This window comes from Strongyloides ratti, scaffold srae_scaffold0000004 (genome assembly GCF_001040885.1).
Source record: "Strongyloides ratti genome assembly S_ratti_ED321, scaffold srae_scaffold0000004".
NCBI classification, from domain to species: domain Eukaryota; kingdom Metazoa; phylum Nematoda; class Chromadorea; order Rhabditida; family Strongyloididae; genus Strongyloides; species Strongyloides ratti.
Window position 1 is genome coordinate 130,597 of NW_020171522.1, and position 22,218 is coordinate 152,814.

At 18.5% G+C, this 22,218-nt stretch overlaps 3 protein-coding genes across 3 annotated transcripts; 1 reads left to right on the forward strand and 2 right to left on the reverse strand.

Annotated features, from left to right (window-relative positions):
- Positions 1 to 101: 101 nt before the first annotated feature.
- Positions 102 to 3,466, reverse strand: SRAE_0000057600 (Chitin binding domain-containing protein; the record flags this gene model as incomplete). The annotated part of the gene is made up of 14 exons (XM_024646484.1): positions 102 to 281; positions 324 to 418; positions 458 to 1,390; positions 1,452 to 1,604; positions 1,657 to 1,809; positions 1,871 to 2,023; positions 2,085 to 2,237; positions 2,291 to 2,443; positions 2,506 to 2,658; positions 2,710 to 2,862; positions 2,921 to 3,073; positions 3,136 to 3,288; positions 3,347 to 3,376; positions 3,412 to 3,466. The coding sequence occupies 14 exons, from the start codon at positions 3,464 to 3,466 to the stop codon at positions 102 to 104; spliced, it is 2,670 nt and encodes an 889-aa protein (XP_024500661.1).
- Positions 3,467 to 6,773: 3,307 nt separating this feature from the next.
- Positions 6,774 to 7,775, forward strand: SRAE_0000057700 (Hypothetical protein; the record flags this gene model as incomplete). Its single annotated transcript, XM_024646485.1, has 1 exon — positions 6,774 to 7,775. One exon carries the CDS (start codon positions 6,774 to 6,776, stop codon positions 7,773 to 7,775), a length of 1,002 nt encoding a protein of 333 aa, XP_024500662.1.
- A 5,363-nt stretch (positions 7,776 to 13,138) lies between these two features.
- SRAE_0000057800 (Hypothetical protein) lies at positions 13,139 to 13,489 on the reverse strand (the record flags this gene model as incomplete). Its single annotated transcript, XM_024646487.1, has 1 exon — positions 13,139 to 13,489. The coding sequence occupies one exon, from the start codon at positions 13,487 to 13,489 to the stop codon at positions 13,139 to 13,141; it is 351 nt and encodes a 116-aa protein (XP_024500663.1).
- Positions 13,490 to 22,218: the final 8,729 nt, after the last annotated feature.

Genomic DNA, 22,218 nt, shown 5'->3' on the forward strand with positions numbered 1-22,218 from the left:
CATAATAAACAAAAATAAAAACAAATGAGCGTAAAATAAAATATTACAATTAACGAATCTTAATTAATATCATTTTTATTATCCTATATGCCATCGTTAAATTACTTATTCTTCATCTTTTCATTATCATTCATTTTATAAAGAAGCACATTTAAAATTATTTGATTTCCCATAAAAAAATTAGTTAAACCATCCAAAATAGGACTTTTTTTTAATTCTTCAGAATCTACAAAATATTTAATCATTACATTCCCAACATTAAGTTGATGTATAAATTTTAACTGAAATAATGTGATATAATAAAAATTAATAAATAAACTTACATAATCAGAACCATATGATAGACATTTGGTTGAGGTATGAAAAATAAGTACTCCAAGATTATATAATGTTGCTTTAGTAGAATCATTAAAAGTATCTATTGGAGGTAAATTATTTTTATCATAAAAAATTGTACCTAATTTTAATTTTATATTTTCCAAAATTTCATAAATAATAGTATTATTCATAAGATCGTTAAAATCTTTGCGTTCCAAAATATCTACAAAATGTATTATAATGTTTTCAATAGCTAAAATTGTATCAACAAAGTCCATTTCTAATTTTTCTTTATCCTTTTCACAAGCATCAAATATCTTAAGAACGCCATCACAAAATATATTTAAACCATACTTTAAGTAGGATAAATATTGGTTGATAAAGCATATGTCATCTGATGGTAGTATATCGTAATTAAAATTAAAACAAAACCTATCATATAAAATTTTGGCCATGATTCTAAATTCAAAATTTTCTTCTATCGTTATTGTTTCTTGGATGGCGATGTCTAATGATGAAACAAAATGTTCCATGTAAGTATTATATGCAATCAAATTTGCCAAATTTTGATTCTTAGTTACAAATATTCCTTTTACATTTGAATGTGATGAAATCAATAAAAGAAAACTAAACAATGCTTTTCTCACAGAAAAATTCATAGATAATTCTAAAAGACTTATAAGATCTTTTTCAATACTTTTCATAAATTCCAATCTATCAAATTCTTCCTCATTTTTCATAAAAAGAAACTTAATAGCCATATATAAAATGTTTTCAATTTCATCAAATCTATTCTTATCATCTTGGTTTTCTAATTTACTAACAATTAACTTAAAAGTTTTATTTGATAAAACAAATCTACCAGAATCAATTTCATCTTCAAACTTCATAACCATTACTTTTGTTATAAGAGATTGATACAAATTAAGTGTAGATATATAATTACTTGATTTTAAAGAAACAAATTTATATTCTTTTATAGTTTTGATGTTTTCCTGTTCGTAAACATTGCAAACAATTGCTATTTTTTCAGGATCATTTTTACAATTGGAATAAATAGTAGTAGATTTATCTTAAATTCATAAAAAATAGCAAATAAAATTTTATTAAAAATGTTTGAAAAATTTACTTACCTTTTATATCACATTTTTGAATTTCCTTATTTTCAAAAATATTAGATTTATTAGCAGCAGACATAACGGCATTATCTTGTTTGACATCACTACAAACAACAGCTATTTTCTCAGGATCATTTATACAATCAGAATTATTCAAAGTAGAAACAACTAAAAATTAATAAAAAAATTTACATTTATTTATTTATAAAGAATTACTTACCTTTTAAATCACATTTTTGGGTTTCATTATCTTCAAGAACATTGAATTTATCAATAGCAGACAAAACGACATCATCTTTTTTGACCTCACTACAAATAATATCTATTTTCTCAGGATCATTTTTACAATTGGAATTAATAGTAGTAGAATTATCTTAAATTTGTTAGATAATAACAAAGAAAATTAACATTTAAATGTTTAAAAAATTGCCTACCTTTTAAATCAGATTTTTGAGTTTCTTTATCTTCAAGAACACTAGGTTTATCAGTAACAGACATAACGACAGGATCTTGTTTGACATCACTACAAACAACAGCTATTTTCTCAGGATCATTTTTACAATTGGAATTAATAGTAGTAGAATTATCTTAAATTTGTTAGATAATAACAAAGAAAATTAACATTTAAATATTTAAAAAATTACCTACCTTTTAAATCACATTCTTGAGTTTCTTTATCTTCAAAAGCACTAGATTTATCAGTAAGAGACATAACGATATCATCATTTTTGACATCATTACAAACGATAGCTACTTTTTTAGACTCATTTATACAATTAGAATTAATCGTTAGAGAATCATCTGAAAGTTGTAAATAAAAATTTACATTTATGTATTTATAAAAAATTACTTACTTTCTATATTACAATTTTTAATCTTTTCATCTTCAAAAAAGTTGGATTTATCAATAGCAGACAAAATGGCATCATCTTGTTTGACTTTACTACAGATAATATCTTTTTCCTCAGGATTATTTATACAATTAGAATTAATAGTGGTAGAATCATCTGAAATTTGTTTAATAGTAACAAATAAAATTTACATTAAAATGTTTAAAAAATTTACTTACCTTTCATATCACATTTTTGAATTTCTTCGTCTTCAAGAATATTGAATTTATCAGTAGCAGGCATAACGGCATTATCTTGTTTGACATCATTACAAACAACAGCTACTTTTTCAGGCTCTTTGATACAATTAGAATTATTCAATGTAGAATCATCTTAAATTTAATAAAAAATTTACATTCATTTATTTATAAAGAATTACTTACCTTCTATATTACAATTTTTAGTCTCATTATCTTCAAGAACATTGGATTTATCAATAGCACACATAGTAAAGTTAACTTGTTTAACAACATTACGATAAGTAGTAACTTTTTTTAACTCATTGAAACAATTAGATTTTAACAATGTAGGATTATCTAAAAGTTGTAAAATAACACAAATATATTTTTTACACATTTATTTACAATTACTTACCAATCAAAGAACGTATTTTAAACTCTGTACATTCAAGAATACAGTATTTTTTAGTGATCGGTTTAACAATATCATCTTGTTCAACATGATTAAAAATAGTTGTCACTTCTTCAGGCTCTTTGATGCAATTTGAATTAATAATAGTAGAATCATCTGAAATTTGTTTTTTAATAACAAATAAAATTAAGATCCAAATGTTTTTAAAAATTACTTACCTTCTATATTACAATTTTTAGTTTCTTTATCATCAAGAACACTAGATTTGTCAATAGCAGACATAACGACATCATCTTCTTTGACATCATTGCAAATGATAGCTACTTTTTTAGACTCATTTATATAATCAGGATTAATTGTAGTAGAATCATCTGAAATTTATTAAATAGTAGCAAAAAAATTTACATAAAAATATGTAGATTTACTTACTTTTGTTATCAAAATTTTCATTTTCTTCATCTTTAATAATATTAAGTCATCAATACTTAACTTACCGACATTCTTTTTTTCGCATTTTGCAATTTGGTTATCATTAGTAAAGGGATCCATGCCTATAAATAATATAAAAGGAGTAATTAATTAGTCACTAAAATTTTATTAAATAATAAAACATTATTAAACGAAATTTTAAAATATTAAATATTTAATATTAAAAAAAAAGTTAATTTGAATATTTTTAGAACTATTAAAATTTTGGTCTAATTTTTTATTTGATAAATTTACACTATTCCAATAAACTGTATTTTGTAAAGAATTTTAATTCTACAGTAGTAAAAATTGTATATAATATTGTTGGAATAAAGCACTATCTTTCAAAAAACTGTCTTTTTTATTTTTAATCACCAAATTTTTACGCATTATTAGTTAAAATATTTTTAAATTTCTTATTTTTCTTTATTATCACAATATATTTTAAGTTAGTACTAGTATTTTTACAACTTTTTAATTAGTAAAACTGATATAATTGTAGTATATTAAATTAAATTAAAAATATGTCTATAATTTTAAGGAAATTTAAATTTCCTTTATTTTATTATTTATTTTAGAGTTTCTATATATTAATATTTTTTTTCGAATTATATTAACTATTTATAAACTTTGTCAGGTTGATTGTTCAAATAATTCTTTCTTTAATATTGAAAAATATTTTTTTTGCAATTTCATCTTTTAATGGTTTACTTTTTTTAATTATTTATAGTCAAAAGGTTCTTTACTAAAAAAACAAACTAAATCTTGTAAATAAAATAACGCTATTATGTTAAATTTGGTAATCGAAATACTTTTAAAGATGAAGATATTAGAAATTGTAGTAAAAAAAAGGTAATTTTTTTATTTAATCTTTAATTTTATTTTTATTCTTTAAAATTTTTCAGATGATTTCACTTTGATCAATTTTGGTTATGTTTATATAATTGAAATAATGGCTACCATTTTTAATGATTGTAAACAAAAAAAGAAGTAAATTAAGTTCTATTATTAAAAACAAAATTTACATTATGTTGTTTTCAATCAGTTTGTCTTATTAATTAAAACTGCTAGTATAATTATTTGTAAACTGGAGAAAGAAAATGATAGGAAAAAGGTCATATAAGCTATTAAGTGTGTTCTTAAGAAAAAGAACGAAAACTTGATAAAATGCAATTTAGGAACATAATTATTTTTATTAATTTGAAATTGCTCTTTTTAATAGAATAAAAATTTTTTTCTTTTGTATATTTTTATACCAATTAAAATGATCATTTTTATACAAAAAATAACACACAAAAAAATTTTATTTCTGCAAATGAATTTTATAGAAGTTTACAAAGTATATTGCATACCAAAATACTGTCCTTTTTTTTAAAATACACTTTGCAGTTTATTCAAAAATTCAATAAAATATTTTTACATTAAATGTATATTTTTTTTTAAATTTGTTTTAAGGTTACCTTTTTTTAATGGGAATTAATTATTTAAATTTTAGATTCAAAAAAACAGCATAAAAATTTCAAAAAAATAATAAAAGATTTTATACCAAAAATATTTTAACTTTATTTACAAGATATTTTTGCAGCTGAAAATGAATGTTAAAATACACTACTTAAATTTTACTATTCTTTACGTTATTATATTTTGTTTTAAAACTGTTAAAACATTATAATTTAATATATAAAAAACATAAATTTTATTAAGATTAAAATATTTACTTTTTTGTTATAAATTTACAATTATAAATTAAATTCGCAAATTAAAATGGATGTACTTAAATTTAAGAAATTTCAATGACAGAAGAATTTAATTTTTTGCCGTTATATAACTTTCATTTTATATCTTTTTAATATATACGACTTAAAGCATCAATAAGCTATATTAGCTAAATGACTACAATATTTGAACTATTTTTGTCTATCAAACCATCTATACTCGACATTATATTTGATGGATTGATTTACAAGTAAAAACAGAAAAATGTTTTCACAATCAACTACATTATATCTTCTAAACTTAATCTTGAAATATATCTTTTAAAAATTATTAAATCATAAATATGTAAATTAATAATATTAGCAATATATACATTATTTGATGGGTAAATTGGTCTATAGATCTACTCTTACATTTCCATTAATTAAAATGTTAATTGAATATTAGAAAATACAATCGTTATAAAAATTTGTATTATATTCAAATTTATATATACATTGGTACTATTAATTTGAGTAACTAAAACAACATATTGAGGTCTTTAAAAAGTTTTAAAAAATATTTTAATATTTGAGCATATTTATTTTTAATTTAATTATTTCGCCTTAAATAAGTCATATTACAGATAACATCTTTGTTCTTTTTTTATGTGACTAACAAATTTTGCATGACATCATTATTTATGTGTCTTATAAATTCAATTATAAAATATATTTTATTTATGTTAGAAATTTATGTTTAAAAAATTTCTTATGAATGAAATTTTTTTAATTTAAGTCTATATCACAATAGCAAAAACTTTGTTTATGATAAATTATACTTGATTAGAACGAACAATACAAATTACATCATTTATTTCTTCAACATTATATTAAAAAACCACTTTACAAGAAGTTATGATTTGTTATATTATAATGAAGTATCAAAATCTTTCAAAAAACTTTAGAAAAAAAATAACATAGTACACAAATGTAGAAAAAAAAATATTTCCTAAAATGTTTTCTTTAATTTTATTCATCTATCTGTTCTTGATAGAGTTCTATAAATACTCAAAACTTTCATATCTAACTTAAAAAATTCATATTTTTCAAATAAAATATCATAACCTTTATTAAACTATTTTTTACTTTTTCATTAATTTTTTCTTTATAATATTTCTAAATAATCATTTTGCAACTTATCTGTTTTTGTTTTTTTTTCAAACATTTCTTTATGAAAGCGCAATTTTTTTGAAAAATGATTGTACTTTTTGTTAAAAACACAATTTTTTTTTTAAAAAAACGTTTATTAAAATAAAAAAAAAAACAAAAAAAAAATTTTAAGATATCACATCTCGTTTATATATTATATGATTTTTTTTTAGCTGAGTATCAATTTAATTATCATGGTAACTCTTCTTCAACCAGTTTTTTATATTTAATAAACTTTATTCCACAAATATTTTTTAATTTTTTTCTTGTTTTAATTATACTTTTTTTTAAAAAATGATATTTATTTAATTATTCTATAATTTTTAAAGAAATTTTTTTTAATATTTCAAACAGAAAAATACAATAAAATTTAGATTATTTAAATATATTTAATTTTATCGAAATTGTTACAAAATAATTTCGTGTTTCATTTTTTTATACAACTATGAAAATTTTATTTTTAGGATATAAATATTATCAAAATGGATGACAGTATGGAAAAAGTAAAATTTATACAAAAAAATTGTTTATATTGTGGTGTATTGACTTTTTTTGATGAACAAATGTTAAAAAATTTTTATATAAATAATTGTGAATCATTTTTTTATGTATGTGATAATTGTAAAAAATCTAGTATAGAAAATATAGACAACATAAGTGATAAAAAAGAGAATGAACAAATAAGTTTTCAAAATGAAGTAAGAGAAAAATTTCAAGCAATAAATGATCCTGTAACAAATTATGTTCATTATACTAATGATATTGTTACAAATCAACATTTATGTCCTAATTCTCGTGCTTATAACAAATTAAGATATACCTTTATTAATAAGCTTATACACTTAGATTTATCAATTCAGGAAATAAAATTGTTTTTAATGGTAAAAGAAAATGAAGAAAAAAAAGAACTTTTTAATAAACATCTTATAATGAAAACTCGTATACGAAAATGTCTCGAAGAATGTAATGTTGAAGAAACAATTCAGATTGAAAATAGCACTAAATGTATTTTTAAAGCTATGTTAAAGCAAATTTTATCACATACAACAAAAATTAAAAAAATGACAGGAGAATATCGTTTAGACATAGAAAAATTAAGTACTGAGACATATAAAAAAGTTTATAAATTTACTAGTGAATGTAAAATTTGTAACTTTGATTGTATTACACCACAAAAAATGATAGAACATGTCTTTTCTTTTCATTTAGGTATAAAAAATAGTGCCCTATTGAAATGTGCTACATGTATTAAACATTTCTCATTTTCAGAATCTTTTTTGGATTTTTATACAGTTTTTCAACATTATGTTACTTGTAACCAACATAATGGTGAGAAGTTTAAAAATAATTTTATACAAGCATCAAGAGGACATGAAATTTCTATCTATATTGATGAATGTTATGGTTACGATATATTGATTGATTATGAAAAGACATTCGATTTATGCTTTGTCATTTCTGAATTTACTACGATTTATGATTAAAAATTGTTTAATTGTTTTTTAATATTTTTTTTCTAATAAATATTTTTAATAATAATAATATATATTTCATAATAAGTATAATACTTGAAAGTGTTTATTTTTTTTAAAGTTTCCTTTGATTTATATAATATAAAAATTTTTTCCAATGATTTATTTTAATCAAAGTTATTTTTATATTGTACAAATTTAAAAAATTAAATATGTTATAATGCATATTGTAAATAATATCTATTATTTTAATATTTAATTTTATATTAAGTAAACTACTATAATATTATAAATTTTATTATTATCAATTATAATGTAAAAAATCATAAAATGATATTTTATTATTCAAAAATTGTCATATCTTTGAAAATATCAATTAAAATAAAAATAAATATTAAAAATTTTGAATATAATTTATTTTTAACACAAATATTTAACTAAATTGTATTGATTTCAAATAACTAGATTAAATTTAATATCTAGTTTTACGATCTTTCATACAAAAAAATGTTACTATAATACAAATAGCATAATAATGTTCGTTAAAGTATTAAATAGTTAGTTTAAAAAGTTTGAAATTTATAAAAAATTTATTTTTTGACATTTAAAATAAAAAACAAATTATTTTTTCAACAAAAAAATAGCAGTCAAATTTGATCATAGAATTTTTTTTCAGTAAGATTTATGAGTTTTTTTACTACAATTTTACTACTTGGGTATCATTTTATTAGAAAAATATGCACTTATAGAAAATTTGTTTGAACAATATTATATATAATTTGTTTATAGAAATACATAAATCTTTGTTTAATTTTTTTTTTTTAAATTCATTTTTGCCATATTTTTGCATTAAATTCATATTCTAATTTTTTTTAAAGTATCATATTGTTAAAATGCACTATTTTAATTTTCTATACATAATTATTGTTCAAGTTAAAAAATGTTTTAACATTATTCTATTTTTACAAATCCAATGAAAAAACTTTTATTACAAAACAATATTTTACCAAATAACTCAGATGTAGCTTTAATCAAATGACATAATACTAATTACTGGATCTTTCATAAGAATAATATAGTTAATTTAAAAGTAAGACTGTTTTCTTTTCAAAAATTTTAATATTTAAAAATTTAACAACAAAATAGCTTAATGTTTTGATAATTAATCTGGTTTCAACATAATTCATTTAAATTGTGGTATTTTAATACAATAAGAATCCTTATATACACTTGCAAATTAGACACAAATATGACATTAAAAAAACGTTTGACTTTATTAATATGTTATAGGTTATTGTTATATCAAAAAAAATTATAACTTAATGACAAAAAGAAATTTTTTAAAATATGACAATAAACATTTATAAAACTTTTATGGAAAAGGAAAAATTAAATTTTTAAAAAGTAATGGAATTTAAGCATTTCAAAATTTGAATGAATATAATAAAATTATAGTACTTGGAATTATTTTAACTATTGGTTTTGTTTTTCTAAATAATAATATTATTGTTGAAAAATGGAGAAAGATATATTATGAAAGTAATGCATTTACAAAGACTATTAAAAGTGAAATAAAAGAGTTACTTAATATCATGCTTACATTTGAAACTAATAGTTACAAAATTTTACATTTTTTTAATCATGTTAATCTTTAAATAAGTATTAATGATATATATTATTAACACAAATAAAATTTCTTCTTCTAATGCACTATCTTAAAAAAAATACTGTTTTTATAGAAAATAATGAAATTATTAGTGTAAAATAATATCTGTGATAAATGTTTTAATACTACTTCTACTGCTTGTTAGAAAGTGGTAATAAAAAATTAATTTTTGACATTCAACTTTTTTAAATTTCTCTAAGATTTTGTACTTTTATTTAAAAAAAAAAACCAAATTACTAATTTGTGTTAATTTAAATTAAAAATATTTTACAAGTAATAAAAAATAACTATAGTCAAAATATAGATAAATTTTTAACAAATAAATAAATTTTAACAAATAAACATTTTATATTTTATTAAATTTAAAAAAGATTTTTTAGAAATAGTTTTTATTTTGATGTTTAAAGGTATTTTAGTTATAACAAAATTTAGCGTTAAATTAAAACTATATATAAATTTATCGTTTTCAAATTTTGATTATAAAATTAAGATTATAATTTTAAATATTCTTATTTGGTTAAATAACAAAAAAATTTTCAATTAGAATAAATTTGTTTTTATTTAGTATTTGTAAAATGTAGTTCAAATAGAAATATTTAGTATTATATTGTAATTATAACTTAATTATAAATTTTATACAATTGTTAATATTATACAATATTTTTAAAAATATTTTTTTTATTAGATTTTTCTAAATTAATATCATGAAAAGTTAGTAATAAATTTTTTCTATGTTTTGGGTCAGCGTTAATAAAATAAAATCAAGTAAAAAAAAAATTTATTATCAAAAGATCCATTTTTTATAAAGAAACAATCACTATTTAAATTTAAACATTTTTGATCAATGTTCTGTTACATTTAAAATTTTGAGAAAGAAAAATTATTTATTTTTAATAAGTTAATTATATCATATGAACTAAAAAATTTGTTGTTTTAAAATTGTTATTTGGAATATAAAAGAATGGGAAGTATTATTTATACCTCATTACTGATAAAATTATGATTCAATAATGAAATAATGTAAAACAAAAAATACCTAGTGCATCAATGATAGACTTTTCTAAGGTCGTACAAAATCGAACAACTATCCCAACTATACATGAATGGATGACTATCTAATCTCGGGTGAAAAAAAAATGTCCAGCTTACTTTTAACCTACAACATAATTTTTTTTTTTATTTATCTCTACCTATATCTTTTTTGCCAATAGGAACTTATAACTTATAACTCATAACTTATTATAGAGTCTGAATTTTAAACTACATGAGTTTTAAACCAATTTAACTGAATCAAATAAAGCGAGTTTTTAGAAATTATATTCATATAAAGTTTACATATAAAACATTTTTTAATAATTTTTTTCTACCTTTTGTATAAAAATTATTTAAAATAAGTTTTTTAAATACTATAAAAGTAAGATTAACAAAAAAAAATTTAAAAACGTTATTTCATCCTAGCTTTGGAAAACTTGAAGCTTAAACTAGCTTGGATAAATATTTTACTTTAAAATGTTTAATTAATGTTATAAACATTTTCTATAATAACTAATGAATATTTCTAACTACATATCGACTGTTTTAAATTGACCTATCTTATTCAAATTTGTACGAATTCGAATGATTTGTATATAAACAAGCTTAGATGCAAAAATTTTAATCTTTTTTTTGATTTAAAATAATAAGGTAAATAAATAATTATCAAAACTATTTTTTTTAATAAATTATAAGTATTAAAAACATACAAAAAATATTTTAAATTGATTAATTTCATTCCAATTCGTTTGAGATTATATCTATTAAAATGGGTTAGAATTACAATTGTATATATTCATATATCTATATAAAAATAATATGCTTTATAATTAAAATATTTTTAAAGTTTATTGTTTTTGATTATAAAAATTGAATTTTCATATTAATATAAACTTGCTATTAAAAAATAATAAACATTTATTTTCTGAATATTTTGTTTCTTGTATTTATACATTTAAATGTTTTTAAATATAGTATTTAAATTGGTTATTTGTTTTTTTGTTTACAGAATTATTTTTCATAATTTATATTGTATAGATAATTTTTTAAACATTATTTATAAAAATTTCTGTTTTTATGTATAAAAATCAAAGAAATGGTTTTATGATTATTTAAAAAGAAATAAAAATTAGTTATTAAATTATTTTTTTTTAAAAATTATTAATAATATTGTTATTATTTGATAAAAATATATTGACATTTTAAATCTTAATAGCGTCCATGATTTCATCACGTTATCAAATGATGTAGCGGTAAAATGAATTTACCAATTAGAATAATAAAAATACACAGATAATTATATCAATAATTTAAAAAACATTAAAATCGTACATTAATGTACTAGTAAATTAAAGTTTATAATGAATGTGCTTTTTATGGTACAATCTTAAAAGCGTTCTCAAGTTTGCGACTTAATAAATAAAGATAAATATAAAACTGACTTGTTTTATACATCTTTCTTCAAGTTATAATTCAATTTGCCCTTCTTCTAATGCCCAAATTTTAGTGACATTACTAAATGTTTTTTGTTTTAACTAATTTTTATTTTAAAAATGTTGTAAAATATAGTTAAATTATATCTATTTAAAAATCATTAAAAAAATACTTAAACATTATTAAAAAAAAGTTTATTCATATTATTACAAAAACTACTTGTTTAAGATTTATCAATTTACTGTTATTTAAATTTTAGTTTTTGATCAAATTTAAATCAAAAAAGATTAATTAAAAAAGTTTTTTTATTGAAATCATATACTTTTCTGTTAAAAAAAAGATATCAAATTTGATGGAACAACAATTATTAGCAATAAGTTATTTAAAAATATTTTTAAGAAATTTTTTATAAAATGCTTGTTATTGATAATGTCAGAGACTATTTGTTTATATTTTATGATATTAAATTTAAATACCGCGAATAATTTTTTATTTTGTCCAAAATTTAAATTCAAAAGTGATCTGCTTATTTTTTTATTAAAATGAAATTTTTTAGAAAAATATTTGAGTGATTGTTAATCAGCAAGTTTTGTTCTTTCAGAAAAACTTTTTGATAAAAAAGGATTTAAAAAACATTCTAAACTTTATATTTGCTTATATATATTTAAAAACTATCAAATAGAAATATTCAAATATCAAATAATTTTTTTTCTATATCAATTTAAAGGTTTAGGTAATTTTTACATTATTTCTTTAGTAAATGATGAAAAGTAATCATTTGTCAAAAAAAAAGAATTAATTGAAGAGGATTAAAAATAATTTGATGAATAAAATATAAAGAAAATAAAGCATATGAAATTATCTATATAAAGAACTGGAAAATAATGGGCAAGAACATTTGGAAGAAATGTTTTTATCATTTTTTATTGTTTTTTTATTTTATTAATTATTTAAATATTATGTTATTTTTATTATAGACGAACGATTAATTTAAGGTACTGGGTGCCAATAAATATTTTACTTTTTAAGTAGTTTTTCGGAATAATATAGAATATTTGTGAATTATCATAAAATATAAAAAAAGTAGAAAAAAACATTTTTTCAATTTAAAAGTTTTTATACATAATGAAAAGTTATTATTATACTGTAAAATTACTTAAAAATTAAAATATAATCGTATGTAAATTAATTTTATCATTTTATAAAATTACTAATTAAAACTGCTGTTTGATATCATATTCATTTAACCTCCTCCCGCTCCTGCTGCAGGAGGAGTTGTTGTAGTTGCCAAATTTGATACTTGAGCTTGAAGACTACTTAATTGTTGATTTAATGCTGTTATTTGTGCACTTATAGAAGTTAAAGCAGCAGTAAGTTGTCTTCTAATTCTTCTTGCTCTTCTTTGACGTCTATTTCTATTAACTTGTCTTTTTTCTATACTATGTTTATCTTCTTTATTATTAAAAGTAACTGCTATTGAAGCATTCTCTATATTTAAAGAATCAATAAAATTATTCTCACTAATTTCAAGTGATTTGAAACAAAATAATAAAATTAGTAGAAATAATAATATAAATGATGATAAATTATTCATAATAAAAAATCTTTAAATGCTTAATTGATAGATTTAATAAAAATTATCTTTTTAAATACTTAAAAATCTATTTACTTAATCAAAAATCATTTTGTTGTATTTGAAGTGAAAATATGATAATTATTTTGCCATAAAAATATTACCGTTAAAATTATTATTTAAGTGTTAAATATTATTTTAAAAAGCATAATAATTCAATAAAATATTATTAACATTTTTTTATATCTGTAAATGTATTTATTTAATATTAGAATTATATCTATTAAAACTTTATGTAGTTCATATCAAATAATACCTTTTTTTTAACTTGTATTTTTTAATTTAAAAATAAATTACTCGTTACTTTAAAATTTATTTAAAACACTTTTGTTAAAACAACAATATTAGTGTATATTTAAACTTTAATAAGTAGATATGTGATTACATATTTGTTAATTATGTTCTTAGATTATTGTACATATTTTATAATCATAAGAATATTAATCATTTATTTATCCAAAAAAATTTATGTGAAATTAATAAAATAAATTAAAATAAGCAATAATTTTTAGCAATATTTCAAAAGAATTTTGAAAAACCTTAATTTAATTTATGATTAAATAAAAAAATATTTATTGAAACATTTACTATCAAGATAAGTTTTAAATTTTTCATAATCAAAAATTTTCTACTACTATTTTATGGTATAAGTATGAAAAACAAGCTTACACTTCACGTTTACTTGTTTGGAAGTTATTATAGGTTAGCTATAAACTATTTTATTATCTACGAAAATAAGTATAATTACATTAGAATAAATATGAAAGTTATTTGTATTATTTAAATTTTATCAAATATGATTTAATTTATTTTTATAATTTTTATACATATATGATAAAATTTCTTTTTACTATTTAAATTAGTTGTTTAATTTGTCAAAATATTTTTCAAAATTAATTTATTTAGTAACAAAAATAAAAAATATTTTAATTATAAAGAATCCAAAAAAGCTTTAAATAATTTATTTACTTTTTTTATAATCGTAAAATTATTGTTATATTATGACTATCACTCATTTATATCTATGAATATATTTTAAAAAATTTCTTTTTTTTCTTAGTTTTATTATCTGCAATTTAAAAATAAAATGTAAAGTGCTTAATATGATTAAAAAAAAAATCATACCAAAATTGTTTAACATTCAATAATTCTATTACTTGAATTCGGTATTATCTTTTATGCATTTAAAAAATTTTTATTATATTTTTACTGATTTAAAATAACCACTATTTTAATAATGTAAAAAATTAAATTCGTACAATAAAAACATGATATCTATCATTATTTGTTTTGTTGTATTTTTAGAAATAAAAATTTGTTCATGAAAAAATTGTCACCAATGTAAATAATTAGTTTATATTATCAATATTAAATTTTTTATTTAAAATAATTTCATAAGTTTATTGTGTAAAATTAGATAAAACAAGTTATCATTTTTAAGTTGTAATATTTCTATAATTATAACAAAAGTTATATTAACAAATTATATAAATTAAAATTTTTTTTAAATAATTTTAATAAAAGTTGGTAACATTACTTTTATACAATTGATTATGTTAGTGATTTTTTTTTACATTAAAATTATATTGCATTAAATTATCAACGTAAATTTACATATATTTTTGTTTTTTTTTTTAGTCTTTCTTTTTATTTTATACGTTAATATCAAAAAGTTTATCCAAACACACATTGTCTATAGTATTTTTTAAAAAAATGAATAATCATAACAAAACATATCACACTACCTTTAAAAGATTTTTAAAATATACAAAGTACACTGACAAAAGATTATTATAATATTAATTAATATTTTTTAAATTATAATTCGTTTACATTTAAAAATAAAAACCGATTTCAACATCAAAATATTTATCTAAAAGTAAAACGGTTTTTGAATTTTTCCTTTATTAAATATATCGTTAACAATTATATACAATGTATAATATATATTAAATAAAAATTTATAACAAAACAATAGTAAATATTAATTAAATATTTTTTTCTTATCATCAAAACAAAAACTATTTGTTTTTAGAGCATTGTAAAAACCAACTAATTTACAAATAAACTTTTTCTTTTTCTTCTCTTTTATCTATTTACTTTGTTCTGCCAACCAATACCCCACTTGTGTTGGTATTACTGTATACTTTTTTTATAAATAAATATTTTTCAATGTATTACAAAGTTACAGAATATAAATTAAATTTTTATAAAAAAAAAATCTAAAATAGTTTAATAATGCAGAATATCATATTTGAATTGTAAATTAAAATGTTATGTGATAATATGTATCTATTGTTATTTTATATGGTAATAAGTTAACTTTAAAAACAGAAATTTTCGTTCAAAATTATAGTTTACATAACATTTATTGTGATTAATAATAATAAATATGTTTACTTTAGATTTTTTTTGCAAGAATTTGTTTTTTAATTAAGAAAAAAAGTTCAGTTTCTTTAATGTTTCATGTATAAGATAACAATATTTTTCTCATGAAATTTTTTTTTTCTTTTTCTCAAAAAATAAATTTCGATGCTATATTTTTCAATTTAAAAAATTATTAAAAACATCAAAAATTTCTAGTCTACATCTCAAAAACATAAAAATTTTTTCTGGTAATACTTATCTTTTTTGAAAGAGCATTAATTTTTCTTAAATTTATCACTTAATAATCACATTGAAAAAATAATTTAATGATAAGTTATAACTAATTAAAATATTTCATGAACAAGAAAAAGATGTCGAAACTTTATAGTTATAAAATATAAAACTATGATTATTTTAGTAATGTTTTTCTATTTCATTGATAAATCTTTTTTATTAAAAATATCATAAGTGTTCAAAAATTTTAAATGTTTAGGAAATTTTATGTCCAATGACAAAAATTTATATTTAACTTAAAAATTATTATTTACGAAATGTTAACATTAAAAACTATTCCTTAAACCTTTTTCACCTTCAAAATAAATTTTATTTCAAAATCATTTGAAATAACAATTTTGCAGTATAGGCGAATATTGTTTTTTTGTATTCTATGGTGCAATATCTCTATAAAAATTATTTTTTGAAAAAATGTTTACATTTTTTTAAACTAAGACATTTTTTATGTAAGAAAAATTTATTAAATATTACAAAAACAAAAATATTTATTTATAAATAATTTCTTTAGAATATATTATATAGGAATTTTTAAAAAAAGTGTGATTATTGCCACATGCTGGGATTGAACCAGCGACCTTCGGTTTACAAGACCGACGCTACTACCACTGAGCCAATGTGGCTATGGAGGGTCAGAGTACAGTATAACTAGCTAGTGAATAATGTGTCATTACTCGTCAACTATTAATTTTTTTTATTTACTCAATTCTTTTAAAAAATTTATACATTTAAATTAATTTATTAATAAAATTTTTTTTAACAAATATCATTTTTTTTAATATATATAATTTAAAGATTTGTTATACTTTTTTAGTTTGATTGATTTAAAGAAATATTTTTAGTTACAAATATTTTATTGAATATAAAGTAAAAATCTTTATTTATAAAATTATTCTTAAGCTTGTTGTTTAAATAAAAAAAAAGTAGTCATTAGAAATTGTTATAAAATACATACAATTTATATATGTATAATTTCTTTATATAGATTTTTATATAAATTTAAAAATTTATTTCAATTTAAAAATGTATTTAAAATTATGATAACAACAACAAAAAAAAATATTTCTATTTTAATAACATTTGTAAGAATATATTCAATAAACTTTAGAATTTTTACTATTTTTTAATGATCGTTTCATAATCCTGAATCACTAAAATGAGTTCACTTTTATTATTTTCATTTGCTAAATTATTAAGCTCTTCTGCTTGTCAAAATGAAATACTAGTAGCTAAAATTAATATTGAGTGAAAGCATTTTTTGTATTAGTTAAAAATTTATTAAATAAAACTTAAATATTATAAGTGTTGCCGCAAACCCCTACAATTAAAACAAAATATAATTGTTAAAATTAAAAAAATTACCATAATTATATAAAAAATATTAATCAACGTAAAATAATAAAAAATATTATGAACGCGCACACTCTAACTAAAAATTTTCATAAATGAAAATTTCTTAACATTTCACTTTCATAATACCTCAAAACAATAGTTTTGAGCGCCACAATACTATTACTATTATGAATTTGGGTTTGCGATTTCAAAGATCATACAATAAAAATAACAAACTCCAAAAATTATTAAATAGAAATAATACTTATTTCTAACTGTATTTTTTTTTAACTCAGATAAGAGAATAACTTTTCTTTAGACTAAAAAAGATTGATAAGTCATATTACCTAAGGTTTTAAATAATATATAAAAAAATTTTAAAAGCTTTGAAAATATTTTTTTAAGTAATGCTGCTATAGTGCTATAGTTGCCGATTAGCTGTGCTAGCAAAGGGTTAAAATTTTATAATAATAGTTTGCTCGCGTATAGAAACCTAAAATCTATTATACTGTGTCTTGCACTTGTTTTGATACTATTTTTACATATATTTAAAGTTCTAAATTCAATAAAACAACTTAAGATAAATCTTGTAATTTAATTGTAAACTGCCAGTCTTAACAAAAATCACCTTTAATTTTTTAATGTATAATAATATACTTTCAAGATATAATCAAAAAGTAAAAGGTATTTAAAAGATAGTTTCATCATTTAATCTCAGTTTTACTTAGTATCGTTATCATTTACTGTCATTAATTTTAGTAATCAAATTTGAATTTTAGGGGTTAGCAAAAGAAAATAAAAGAGAATTTTACTTAGTATTACCTTATATAGTATAAATGTAAGTATATCACTATAATCTCCTGAATTCTCATATTTTAATGGGCTCTTTTTTTATATATAATTTTATTGTTTATTTTATTTGAAATAAAGTGTTAAGTCTGACTTTAAGTACCTGCATATCGTCAATATAATTACAAATTAAACTGTATATATAACATTAATAAATATATATGTCATATAAAAATTATAACATACATATACAATATATACAAAATTAATATATAGGATATATAGCATTCATAAAATTTTAGTAAAACTTATAAAAAAAAATGTTGCAAAGTGAAATCAGTCTGAAGCAGGTTTCATAAATCATATCACAATATTTTTCTTCATTTTTATCTTAAATTAAAGTCAACAAAATTACTCTAAAAGCCTTTTATTATTTACCAATAAAAAATTTATTTTAAGCGTTATTTTTTCACAATTGAAAAAAAAATTACAAAAAAACACTACATTTTCTTTTCGTCATATTTCAAGAACGAAACATCCTTTTGAATAGAATTTATTTTAATCGAAAGAGAATTAATTACTGTGTAATCTAAGTTTTCTTAACAATTTCAAATTTTTTAGTTAAACTCACATTTTTTTAAAAATGTACACAAAAATGTTTTTTATTTTAGTGAATCTTATATAGCAAAAGTTAATATTTTTTTATGAATCTGTTACCAATTTGTAGCTTCAAAATTTGTCATAAACGTTTTTTTTTTTACAAAAGCTTAATTTTTTATATTTTTTTTTAAAATAAATGCGAAATTGTTCAAATTTTGAAAATTTTTTTTTGACCATATCTTTAGAACGAACAATTGTTTTTTGACAAAACAAATTTTATCTGAAAAGACTTCACCAATTACATAACTTTTCATCTAATCATCTTATTAGAAAAATTACTTTATAAAATTTTTGGCTATTTAAAAATTGTTTTACTAAAAAAAATTCTTTTTTTAATTAACTCATGAACGATTATAGCTACATTAACCTATTAGTACATAAAATGTAACGTTTAAAATTATTCAAAAGTTTCTTTTTTTTTGATAAATACAATATTTATTGTTATAATTTTAGATTAACGATTGATTTTGAGGTACTAGGTGTCAATTAAAAATTCACTTTTCAAGTATTTAACATAACTAACAAAAAAATAATTTTATCATATAACTTTTTTTAAAGAAAAATTTTCCCCATAGATTTTTTGAAAATATCACAAAATGAAATAATGATCTAATTATTTTTTACAATCTTTTTGCAGTCAGATTGTGTAAAGTTAACATTTAATTTTTTTATTGCTTTATATGTCAGATTTTTTGATTTTTTTTTATTGGTATATGCATACTACATTGTGGTCTATTTATGTTCATTAGCTTTTTTCATCTGTTGTAATCCATCGACAATATTTCATTTAAAAATCTGGCATCTATTTTCTCAATGGTCATATCCGTTTTTTCAATGTAGCTTGAAATTTGATTTAATTTTTTCATAATAAATATTTGATTGAGTGAATACATTCTAAAAAAGTAACAATTTTATTGCAGTTTTTAAAAGTTAACAATGACAAAACAAATTTAAATTAACTTATTATTATAATAATTTTGGAAAAAGAGTTAATTCATTTGGTTAAGTTTTTAGACTTCTATCATTCAATCTTTGTAAGATATATGCCATATCTTCACCATATACAGTAATAATTATTTATGGTTAATCTAGAAGGTATTACTGGAACCAGATACAAATATAAATATACATTTTATCAAATGTATAACAAATTTTATATAGTTGAACTATAATTTTATAATAATATTTAAAAAAAAAAGTTATTTACGTGAAGAAATTTTTCTTTATTTTTAATTTTTTTTACTCTTAGAGTCAAAAATGATCTAAAATTAGTTGATTTTTAATATTCAAATTTTGTTAAAAAGTTTAAAGTTATCATATCTTACTTTTAAAAAAAGATATTTAAAAGGTTATGCTCAGTTAAATTTTGATAAAAAAAATTTTTTTTGTTTTATTTCACATAACGGTTTTAAATATTATAAAAAATTAAAAAAAATCATTATTAATTATAATTCTCTCAAAGTGTTTTCTAAAACTTTTCAACCAGAACTTTTTTTCATCCTCTTATCAAATCAAGTTGTTTAAGCAAATTTAAAAAAGTTATCAGAAAATCTTATTATGTTTACATGACCTTTCTTGATACCATTTTGTTTAAGCTATTTTAAATTCATTTCAAGTTTTTCAAAAATTGCTTTTTGGAATCTCACAGCATTTTCAATGTTTTTTAATTTTTGATTAAAAATATCCAATTTTTTAATTATAATTTTCTTTGAAATAATAAAGATAAGAACCAAAAAAAATTTACACTTGTTCTGATGACAAATTTATATCATTCATTTTTAATAAAATTAGGTTTAAAATAAATTATTAAAAATATATCACATAAAATTTATCATTTTAAACTAATTACAAAAAAGAATGTTCTACAAAAAAATATTTTGTATAATGAAATTTTAAATTTTCTACTTTATTTTATTTGTGTACCAATCACTCAAAACGAAAATGCCAACTACAAATGACATTTACGATAAAAATATTTTTCTTTAATTTATTGTTTTGAAAATTGCATTTTTGTACAAAATTTTATTAGAAAACATTATTATTTTAAATTTTTACAAAATTTATAATAATTAATTCATAAATAAAAGAATAAATAAGTATAATGAAAAATTTTTATTGAAATTATTAATTTACTGTTTGAAAAAAAATTTAAAATATTAAAAATTATATTTTAAATAAAAAATGTTCAACATTAGATGATTCTCAAATTTTTAAAAGTGTGCCTGTTTTTGTCAATAAAATATTGTTTAATAATAAAATGTTTAATATTTGTCTATCTTTTCAATTAATTTCTAACTAAAATTAGAAAAATAAAGTTAATGCAACTTTTTTTTAAGAATATATTCATAAATTTAAAAAACATATTTTTAGACTTTTAATTTAAATAAAATAGTTTTATTAAAAACAATTTATATTTGATAAATGATAAAAAAATATATTAAACAAAAATTTTTCAATGTGATTGAAAAAGTTCTCATTTTATTAACTGCAAAATATTTAGTAAAAAATTTGTGCTTGATAAGATATTTTACTAGGAGTAAGATCAGAAATCATACTTCAAATGATTAATAAACAAATATAAAAAGTAATGAAACTAAATAAATGTTATTTAAAGTATATTAAATTTATCTTAACTTTAAGAAATACTATACTATATATATATTTTATTGTGTAATTATAAAGGTTGTACTGATTTGTTTTAATAAAAATTTTACTATATAAAATATTTTTTTTTCCATATTTAAAGAAAAAAAAATATTACTCAATGAAAGTATTATGTATTTTTAAGAGAATGAAATGTAGGAATTTTTTTATTGTATTGTGGAATTTATTTTTTTAACATTTTTTTTATTAGTAAAACATTTAAATAATTTTTTTGGTTTTTTTTGTTTGTACCAAATTGATCTAAGAGAATCAAAAGACAGTATTTTTTTGTGTATTTAGAATTTAAAATTTGAAAACAATAATTAGTAACTATCTTAGATAATTTGAAGTCTTGAAGGCTCTTAATTAGATACCATATTCTTAAAACTATCTTTTTTTCAAATTTTATCTTCTTTTACATGTTTTTCTATTCTAATTTCTTCCAATAATAGCAGGAGATAGGTATTACGTGTTATATTTAATAGCAAAAATATATTATTATCGGTAAAATAAAAAAATTTTATACTTATTATTAATTGAATGATTATTAAAAAAAAAATACTAAATAAAATTAGTATTTTTACAAAAATCTTATTATTACAATTATT